Genomic DNA, 11014 nt, shown 5'->3' on the forward strand with positions numbered 1-11014 from the left:
TTTTCGAAATTCCAGTTCCAAGAGGGTGAAACCACCCCTCAAATATTACAATATTTTTTATTTAAAAAACGGTCAAGTTTCCGAAAAAACGCTTAAATACATATATTTTATTTTATTTTTTTTACATATTTTAAGATTTTTTTACAGGGTGTTTCGAAAAATCTGGTCATTGATTAATCACGATCCTGCTTAAAGCGCTTAACGTAAAAAGCTGATTTTTGGAAAACAGATTGACTTTAGGGTGTAGAGGTTCGATAAGAAGGGGTTTTTTTAAACTCGAATTCCAAGGGGGTGAAACTATCCCCCAAATATTAAAATATTTTTTATTTAAAAACCGGTGAGTTTTTCGGAAAAACTCTTAAACACGTATATTTTATTTTGTTGTTTTACATATTTTAAGATTTTTTATAAATTTAAACAGGGTGTTTCACAAAATATGACCATTGAGTAATCACGATTCTGCTTAAACTGCTTGACGTTTAAAGCTGATTTTTGGCAAACGGATTGACTGTGGGGTGTAGAGGTTCGATAAGGAGGGGTTTCTCGAATCTCAAATTCCAAGAGGGTGAAAACGCCCCTCAAATATTACAATATTTGTTATTTAAAAAACGGTTAGTCTTTCGGGAAAACGAGATATTTTGAAATTTTTTAAAAAATCATACAGGGTGTTCCAAAAAGTTGGGTAATTTCTTAACCACGATTCTTTTATCGAGATCTACAACCCCTTAAAATATTTGCACTTATTTCTGGGACACCCTGTATATATACCTTCATCATAACCATTGCTGACGCCGTTTTTTTTTCCGATCATGCTGTATTAACTTTATGAAAAAAATAATTTTATTTCTTCAGGTACCTGAAAAACTTAGTTAATAATAGGAATATTAAATATTACTTTCTATGAAGAATAAGCACTAAAAATATTTTCTTTTGAAATTATCTGAAGAATCGCTCCACAAGTATTATCTTTATATCTCTATTAATAATAATAATAATAATAATAATAACGTTTATTAAACATTTTCTCTTGAAAATAAAACAAAATAAAGACTACCATGTGTTTATTAATAATTTGTAATAAAATATAATAAATAGTATTAGTCTATGATAACACTGCACTAATGCCAATGACAAGCTTAAAAATGGATCCAGTATAATCTATTTTAAATTAATTACTATTAAGGCTATTACTTAATATTTTCTATAAATATTTATCTAATTCCTTACGAAACTACTTAAAATTCATTTACCGACTCGGTATAAACTGGAAGATCGAGTTTTATATATTGGCTGAAAGAGAAAAATAAATTGGGACAATCAATTAAAATTTCTAAGGTGAAGAAGCTGTGTAGGAAAATGCGTATCGCGCGCACTCTGGTCTAGCAGCGTAGTGCTACCGCGACGGTGGTCATCAGAGAAATTTCACTGCAAGAAGACAAAATGAAATAAATATGAAAAGCTGTTGCAGCGAAAAAAGATATAATATTCACTACTGTTTAGGCATAGAAAGTGTAGAAAATTATAAAACTAAAATTGAACTGAAAATATACCGGGTCAGGGGCGGATCGTGAATTTGTGGGGCCCTGGGCTGAAACTACTTAGAGCCCTACATAAGTACTCAGCTAATAGCCATATAAAAAAACTGTTTCTATAATGATATATTATTATTCTTCTTCTTTACGTGCCGTCTCTGTCGTGGAGGTTGGCGATCATATTGGCAAAATCTTCACGATTCTCGGCTTTCTTTATAAGTTCTTCAAAATTAGGTGAGTCCAGTTTCTGATGTTTCTCAACCAAGATAGTTTCTTCCTGCCGAGACCTCTCTTTCCTTCAATCTTACCCTTAACTATCAATTGTAAGACGTGGTATTTTTCATTTCTCAATATATGCCCTAAGTATGATGTTTTTCTTATTTTTATTATATTGAGCAATTCTCTTTTTCTGCCTATTCTGCTGTAGACTTCGGTATTTGTGATATGTGGATTTAAGTAACATAAATGTTACTTAAATCTACGCAAGTATTAGTTGTACAAAAGGCGACCTTATTGCTGTGGTAGCAATCTCTTCCAGGCAAACTTTGGGTGAGAGAGAAACCGAAATAGTGATATTTAATAAGAATATAAAAAAAACAATAAAACAATTTTATTTATTTACTTATTATGAATTAGTAAAAGAAATTGATAGGTTGTAGTCACAGAAATTGACAGTTATTTGGTCATCACATTCCAAGTCTTTTGATGGTCTTTTGTTAAATCACAATTTATGGAAAGAAGTGATAAATTATTTAGTCGATGGTTCGACATTGTTGTCCTATATTTATTTTCTACATAGGACATCTTGGAGAAGGAGCGTTCTGCTTCACAGCTAGTGATTGGCAATGTTAAAAAAATCTTTAAAATGGTATAGCAGTTAGGGAACATGTTAATAAGTTTATTTTCATACATGAGCATAAAAATGTCACTGCAAGAGGTGTAAGACTCAGACATAGATTGGAGTAAGTACGATTTTAATTGAATGCACTCATTCACTAAATGCTCGTCTACGTCATCGGGATAGTAATCAATAATATGACGTGCAATTTCCAAATCTATGTTTTCGATATTTTTGTCTTGCAAATCCATTAAAAATTTGAATTTTTTGCTATATGTCTCATAGACTTGTCTCCTTTTATTTAAATCCATAATCAGCTTATCCAACGCAACTTTTAACGTGTCTCTTTAAATCTTTCTGCGCCGTATACTGAGAATTCACCTGAAGACTTATCTGAAAATTTTGGGATAATGCGTCTCTTGTTTATGTAATTGTAGTCTATTATTACACTAGTACTTAATTTTTTAGCTTTAATACACTAGTACTTAATTTTTTAGCTAGAATATTATAATTAAATAATTACTTTTGACAATGACAAAATCATAGTTTGTAAACCTAAGGTGTGTCAGATTTTGACTAGTGTGTGATTATAATAATAAAAAACAGCGACTAAAAGTGAAATAGGTAATCGGCCGACTAAATATTGCATGTCGGTGCGCTAAAATTTGACTACCAACCAAATTTAGGTAACTTTAATAAAATCTTAGTAAAATTGTATTTAAAAAATCAAAAGGATCAATTTTGGATAGATTTTGTTTATAATATCTGTGATAAATATTAATTGTCATTGATAATGTTAACTGTCCGATCGTCTGTCAAGAAACATTTTGACAGACGATGTCCAACTGTCACTGTCATGTATCATGTATTTTCTCGATGGACAGACTATAGATAGTATATTAGGTTTGACAAGATGATCGAAAAAAAACGACGTCAGCGATAGGCTTTGAAAGAAAGATCGTTGTCATTTTATATGTAGAACTATGTATATAGCGTGTACCCGCGACTTCGTTTGCGTCGAATTAATCATTTGTAATGGTAATGATAAAGCAAAACAAAAATTTCCATTAACATACAAACTGGATAAAATTTTCTCACATTTATGTCAGCATGAGAAAAAACAATATGGCAAGCAGTTTAAGCAGAATCGTGGTTAATCAATTACCCAACATTTTGGAACACCCTGTAGGATTTTTTAAAATCAATTATGCGTGTCCAAGCGTTTTTACGAAAGACTAACCATTTTTTAAATAATAAATATTGTAATATTTGAGGGGCGTTTTTACCTCCTTGGAATTTGAGATTCGAGAAACCCTTCCTTATCGAACCTCTACACCCCACGGTCAATCCGTTTGTCAAAAATCAGCTTTAAACGTCAAGCAGTTTAAGCAGAATCGTGATTACTCAATGATCATATTTTATGAAACACCCTGTATAAATTTTTAAAAAATCTTAAAGTATGTAAAACAACAAAATAAAATATACGTGTTTAAGAGATTATAGGGAAAATACTATCGATTATTTTCAAGCCAACTGGACGCCTTTTTTTTGTCGACTATACGGTACTACCCCAATACTCAATAGATCTATGTATATTGCGTAAAGTTGCAATTTTTAAAATAAATATATATAAACTTGACAATTAACACTATATTTAGATAAAGCTATTTGTAGATACACAGAAAATTGAAATTGAATCCATAATTTTGCAAATCCTTTAATTAGAATTATTATCGAAATACATATACATATCAAATAAAATTTTAAAATAGCTTATTAGTTGTTATAAATAAACTATCTCTGTTGATTAATAAAGAGCTGAAAAAAAATCAAATAAATACTTCTGGGAGCCGTGATAGCAATGTGCTAAACTACACACGTTTATTTTAATTACTATTATCGGTCTTTACTGATTAAACGTATGTAATTATTCCATTATGCTGGTAAACTAAAAATATATAAATACATTTTTAAATTACGCACTATATAGTTTCCAAGAAATCAGAGTAAATATTGCTTGTGTTGTTTTAATAGTTTTTGAGCGCATTTTTATTATAAAACGTATCATATCAATTCTTATTACCTACTTTTTACTAGATTAATAAACAAAAAAAAACAATAATACCTTTTCTAGGCGTAAAGGTAGCAACACACAAGCAAATTTTCCTGAAGATTTGGACTGCGCAGTCCGTGCCTTGAGATATTTCTCAAAGTGCATGAGGAAGACCTTGAGGCTGTATCTATATAGGAAGTATCATTTTTAAAACGTCTTTCGACGTTGTGGATTGCCTGGAGGCCATTGGTTTGGTTTGGTTTGGTTTGGTCTACCCATTTTGTCCCTGATTGTCTCATTTCGTACTGTTCCCATCCTTGTTGTTCGTGCTGATCGCGTCCATTTCTACCGCCAGTAATTTTCTTTTGTTATTCTCCGTTAACCTCCATGTTTCCGCCCCAAATAACAGATTGTTCTTGATTATCGCATCATAAATACTTAGTTTTCTGTCTTTACCTATTTCGTTACTCCAGAGTATATTATTCAGACATTTTATTGCATTTCTGGCCTTTACTATTCTCGAGCTTATTTCATTGTCGTCGTTCCCGGATTTATCGAAAGTAACGTCTAGGTATTTGTATTCGTTACATGTTTGTATAATATATTCATTATCCAGTTTTATTGCCGTTTGATCCGATCCAATGCAAAGATATTTAGTTTTTGTGATATTCATCTCCAGTCCCCAAACTTGGTATTCCTACTTAAATTTTAGTGTCATATATTCCAAGTCATCTTTGTCTCCTGCACTAATAACCTGGTCGTCAGCGAATTGCAAAGTGTATAAGCAAGAATCTTCACTTATTGCTATGTCCATGCTTCTACACTTGCTTTTCCACTGCTTTAAAACTTGGTTAATGTATATTTTAAATAAAGTTGGTGACAGGCAACGCCCTTGTTTTAATCCTTTTGATATTTTAAATAGTTTTGATATTTTATTTCCAGTTTTTATTGAGGAACTTCTTCTTCTTCCTGTGCCTTGTGCTTACCCGCACGTTGGCGATTGTCTGTACTCTTCATACAATGTGTAGACTGCCGTTTTCGGCTCTTCGAAATATGGTGGCTGCGTCGCTGATGTTACACCAATCCCGTATGTTTCTTAGCCAGGAATGTTGTTTTCTTCCTGGGCCTCGCCGTCCCTCTATTTTTCCTTGTAGAATCAGCTTAGGAATGTAATATTTGTCTCCTCTAAGGATATAGCCGAGGTATGAGACTTTCCTTTCTTTAACTATATTAAGTATTTCTCGGTCATAGCCTGCAGTTCTTAAAACTTCTTCGTTGGTGGCATGTGTGGTCCATGGCACACGCAAGAGTCTCCGGAGAGTCCACATTTCGAAAGCCTCGATGCGGTTCAGGGTTCTAGCCTTGAGAGACCAGGTTTCTGCGCCGTATAGTAAGATGGGCCATATGTAGCATTTTACTACCCGTAGTCTAAGTGTTAGCGGGAGACTGCGTGCTAATAGGAAGTTTTTAAGTTTAAAAAATGTTGACTTTGCATAATTCGTTCTAAATTTAACTTCCTCATCGCAGTCCCATCGTTCATTGATCATGGCACCCAGATATTTAAATCGTGGAACTCGCTCTATAATATTTCCATCCACGGTCAATGCGGTGTTGATTGTAGGCTGGCGTCCTATTACCATAAGTTTGGTCTTGGCAGCGTTGATTTTAATACCGAAACGATTTCCCATGTCCCCTATATTATTTATTATTTGCTGGAGATCCTCTAAAGTTGGTGCTAGTATTGCCGTATCATCTGCATATATTATATCGTCCCTTAGCTTACAACACCGCTTAAGTCGTTTTTGCCAACTTTACAGGAGACGAAAAAAACTGTCTATTTTAAAAAATCTGTGTTTTTTTTCTATTGCTTCATAATACATCCTAGTTAACGATTAAGAAATAATTATTTATACTTATTTTGACGATTTACTTTATTTTAACTTTTATTTTATGACTTGAGCGGTGTTGACTGATATTTTATTAGATTTAGGCGGTGTTGTTTGTGAAAATGTTAGGGATTAAGAAGGTATTAAAAGATGATTTGCAAATAAAAGCTTTTATTAAGAAAAGAAAATTAACATTCTTTATAACATAGATAGGTATCTTTACTTAAATCTTAAGAATCACATGTTGAGATCAATTGCTTAAAGTAATTTGGTAATACACAAACCTCTAGTTAGAACTTAAATGAAGTACCTAATATTTTTATCTTTTAATAGGTAAATGTTTCAAATACTAATCTTAGTTTACTTAGTCTTTAATAAACTCCAAAGAAATAATATATAATAGTATCTATTAATAAAATAATAAAGAAAACTCAAAATCTCTAGTCTTTAGTTTAGTTGCAGTCTTTAGTGATTGCTGTGCGGAAGGTCATCATAAAAAGAATGGCAACTAGATGGCAATACACTTTTTAGGTCTTGCAAATCTTGATACTTCCGCTTTGTAATTGGTATTCTAGCTGCGTACAATTTTTGCAAGCTATTTATTTGTTTAATGCTGTTAATTGCCGTGGGACGATGTGGTAACGGGTGAAGCTCGTCATCAAAACTAACTTTATACCAAATTGTGCCATTTGGTCTGTATTCTAGCATACGTAAATCTGTGACGACAGGGTCACCTACTTTTTTACCAGGCCTTATAGATTTATAAATCAATTCTTTCGAAAAGTCTGTGAAAAAGGTATAATCTAAATAACAAGCTTGGTAAGGCATAGGATCACTCCTAGCAGTTTTACTTATAGCCATGTATTGTTGTGGAAGGTAAATTTCTTTACCTTTTAATTTACACTCTATGGCACTATGTACCGAATCACATTCCATGTGAGTATGGCCTTTTTCCAGGTACTTTTGAGTAATCACAATATTTTTTTCAATCGCTAAACGTAATAAAGCATTGCTTAAGGTAACATTGCGATTTTGAGCACAACAACCATCGGAATATAAAACCACAGGCAATAATTTCAGACTCAAAACCTTCTCTAGATGGTCTACTAAGCATGAAGCAAAAACAGAGGCTTCAAGCGTACTATTTGACTCATCGAACCAATAACACATTACTTCCTTAGTTGCTATATTGTATAATGTAAAATTATGGACGCATAATTTAGTTTTATAATAAATTGCACTAGCTTGAAGATACGGGGCCAATTTTACCGATTCAACATCCTGTGTGAATACGTGACAAGCTCCGGACTGTGCAATTCCTTTGTCAGTATCTTTTTCTTTCCTGGCTCGATCTTTCTTCAGAACATGTTGAGCGTATTCTTCATCAGTAATGTTTCCAGTTTTATGACTGCAACAAACGTCGCATTGATCCTTCTTTGGGTGGAATAGGCTCAAATTGAGTTTCAAAAATAATTTGTCAAATAATTTACGCCCAAGGCATTCTCTACCCTCTAATTCACAATTATCTTTATATGCGTGATAGAGCTGTGTCATGTTCGAGAAAATTGGTTCTAAATATTCTCGTGATGTTTTAGCACGACAGTAATGTGACGGCATCTTTGGAAGATCTCCTAAAAACTTTTCAACATGTTTGTGGTCTTCAATTTTCTCTGGATTTCTGCGATTACTGGTTGAAGAAGACACATCGGGAGGCATAGCACAATCGGTTTTTGTCAACCAATATCTTATAAACCAATCTTTAATTCCAAGAGTGGCCAAGAACATTTTTTTGCAGACTTGGTGACGTACATTATCAATCGTCAAAACGTAAGTTCGACTATCAGTTCTTTTGGATGATTCTGGATTTTTTGTAACTTTCTTTGATACTTTGTTAACGTGAGAAGTTATAAATGATCTTCGCTGCTCCCAGTTCATGTTCTTCCAGAAATTGTCAAACAAATATTTTCGCTGTTCCTCGTTTATGTTGTCACATGACCTGAGTTTGGATTTCTTGCAAAACGCAGAAGTGCAGGGTGGTTTCATGGATCTTGCAGGCTTAAATACGTCTTGTTTCACTTTAAATTTTTCATTAGTCTTTGCTTTTCTGTCTCTTCTGTATCCTAAATAACTTTCACCTTTCATCCGTAATTCTTTATTTATATTGCGTTTATATTTATTTGGATCTTTTGACGCCTTGTTCTGTCTTTTTTTATTACTTAACAAATCCCCGTGATAAGGAATATTGCTGAGTATGACCACTTTTGAAGAACATGATGGAGTAGCAGAGACACTGGATTGCTGTATATTGGTTTGGGTTGTTTTATTTTCATCTATTATATCTGTATCTGTGTTAATTACTATATCCGAAACTGGGTCTTGAGTAGGGAAAGCTTCAATGTGAATATTTTCTAGTTCTTGTACAACGTTCTCATTTTCTACCGAGATATTGGCTACATTCAATGCAAAAGACTGAGGATTGTTGATGGTCACTGTAGCAAATTCGGGTGGTATATATTGAGTTGTTTTATTTTCATCTATTATATCTGTGTTAATTACTATATCCGAAACTGGGTCTTGAGTATTCGTAGGTAAAGCTTCGATATGAATATTTCCTAGTTCTTGTACAACGTTCTCACTTTCTACCGAAATATTGGCTACATTCAATGCAGAAGGCTGAGGATACTCGATGGTCACTGTAGCAAATTCGGGTGGTATATGTTGCAGATCAAAGAAGTCATTACCAACTTTTTCTACAACTTGTAGATTGTGAATGTCAATGTTTTCAATATTATCCAAGTCTATGTTCTGGTCAAATATTGCGTTTACATTATCCTGGCTACTTATAATACCTTTTATGGACTCCCCGAAGTTTTGATCATTTATTGGTGTTGCAATAGTTTCATTTTTAGGAGGATCTTTTTGATTCACATCTAAAATAAATAATAGGAATTATTAAAAACATAAATAACAAAAATAAAATTCGGACCTCAAAACAAACCCATAGTACTTACCTAGTTTAATTATTTTATTATCTTCTTTGCAACTTTGTTTACGCCGTTTATGTTTTGACATCAGTCCTGATTTTTGTAGTTGGGCACATAACCATTCATCACCTGAACCCAGATCACTCCAGGAATCAATTTCTTCTCCATCCATAGCGCCTTTCAATTATTGAGTTTCCTAAAAAAATAACAAATTTGAAACACCATTTCAATCATAGGATTTCATAACAAGCTTATATTATTATTAACTGAGTCGACAGAAAGTCGTAAAACCCCCGACCAAGAATCTAAAAACTACTGAACCGATTTTGATAAAACTTTCAATTTTGTGTAACACACATCACAAGCTTTCATTTGATACCCATATTTGTGGAATCCTAAACACATTACCCTCCTCTTTGGCAGTCAGGTAAAAAATAACAAATTTTGAAACACCGCCTAAGTTAAGAAAAAATTGTTAGTAAACACCGCCTAAGTAAGTAAGGATATTATTTGATCATTTATTTCTAAATTAATACGCGTACATCAATAAACATTACTTTATTCTATAGCTTACCTCTTAATCTTCTATTAAAACTACTTGCAAGAACGTTCCAGCGATAAAATTCACTTAAAAATAGAAAAAACACAGAGCGCGAAGTATTTTCCGCGAAATTATGACAGACTAACGACTTGTGCGGTGTTGCGACGCCAACCGACTTGAGCGCTGTCACTATTTTTTGAATTACGGCTTCTGATTGGCCGAAATCTATTTCATGAGACCAATGGTTCGACGCGCAATGCGCAGCTTCATCCAATGGCATTAAAATGTAAAAACCGCCAATTTTCGACTTGAGCGGTGTTGTTAGCTAAGGGACGATATTGTTGATTGGAACTCCGTTAATCTTAATTCCTCCATTTTCTCCTTCCAGGGCCATTTGAAATATCTTTTCGACGTATATATTAAAAATTATTGGTGACAGTATACAGCCCTGGCGGACTCCCTGGACACACATTGAAGGTGTCTGTGGATAAATTTTTGTTAACTCTTATCACCGCGGTTTGGTTCCAATATAGTTCCTGTATGATTCTAATGTCTTTGGCGTCTATTCCTAGCTCGAGCAGTGTGTTTAGGAGAATATCGTGTTTAACGTTGTCGAAAGCCTTCTGATAATCTATGAAGCACACAAAGACATCTTGGCGTTGATCATAACATTTCTGGATTAGTAGCTTGATTGAAAACAAAGCCTCTCTGGTACCCAGCCCCTTGATGAAGCCGAACTGTGTCTCTCCGCTTTTTTTTTCACATTTCGAGTATATACGAGCATACATGACTCGAAGAAAAAGTTTCAGAGCATGACTCATTAGACTTATAAGTCTGTGTGTCACTACAGTCTTTTGGAGATGCCTTTTTGGGAATTGTTATAAAAGTTGATTTTAGCCAGTCGTTTGGAATTTTACCCGTATCGTATATTCGATTGAATAGATATGTGAGATGCTTTGAGTCAAATATTTTAAGAACTTCTGCATGCACGTTGTCATGACCGGGACTTTTTCGATTTTTCATAGTATTCATAGCATGCTGAACTTCAGATTCAAGAATTTCCGGGCCCGACCAGTCTTCACAATTGAGAGGTGGTCTGTCTTCTCTTTGGTCTTCAAATAATAATTGTGCATAGCTTTTCCATGTGCTGCATAGATCTACCGGGTCTAAAATCAATTTC

The 11014-nt window shown here is 33.6% G+C and overlaps 1 protein-coding gene across 3 annotated transcripts; it reads right to left on the minus strand.

The window, feature by feature from the left end:
- Nucleotides 1-6192: 6192 nt before the first annotated feature.
- LOC115884776 lies at nt 6193-9959 on the minus strand. Of its 3 annotated transcripts, none has more exons than XM_030903451.1 (3): nt 9868-9959; nt 9321-9489; nt 6193-9239 (listed from the first exon to the last, which is right to left on the minus strand). In XM_030903451.1, exons 2-3 carry the CDS (start codon nt 9463-9465, stop codon nt 6775-6777), a joined length of 2610 nt encoding a protein of 869 aa, XP_030759311.1. In that variant the 5' UTR covers nt 9466-9489; nt 9868-9959; the 3' UTR covers nt 6193-6774. The 3 variants fall into 3 exon arrangements, with proteins under 3 accessions (XP_030759311.1, XP_030759312.1, XP_030759310.1); XM_030903452.1 differs by having other exon boundaries at nt 6193-8654; nt 8853-9239; nt 9321-9959; XM_030903450.1 differs by having other exon boundaries at nt 9321-9959.
- Nucleotides 9960-11014: the final 1055 nt, after the last annotated feature.

This window comes from Sitophilus oryzae, unplaced genomic scaffold, assembly GCF_002938485.1.
Source record: "Sitophilus oryzae breed Bouriz unplaced genomic scaffold, Soryzae_2.0 scaffold_357_pilon_pilon, whole genome shotgun sequence".
In the NCBI taxonomy this organism is placed as follows: Eukaryota; Metazoa; Arthropoda; class Insecta; order Coleoptera; family Curculionidae; genus Sitophilus; species Sitophilus oryzae.

Excerpts from the sequence above, each read along its gene's own strand:
- LOC115884776 (XM_030903451.1), bottom strand. The coding sequence starts at position 9,465 with ATGGATGGAGAAGAAATTGATTCCTGGAGTGATCTGGGTTCAGGTGAT. Across the intron at positions 9,240-9,320 it reads TAATAAAATAATTAAACTAG|ATGTGAATCAAAAAGATCCT; the intron begins GTAAGTACTATG and ends TATTTATTTTAG.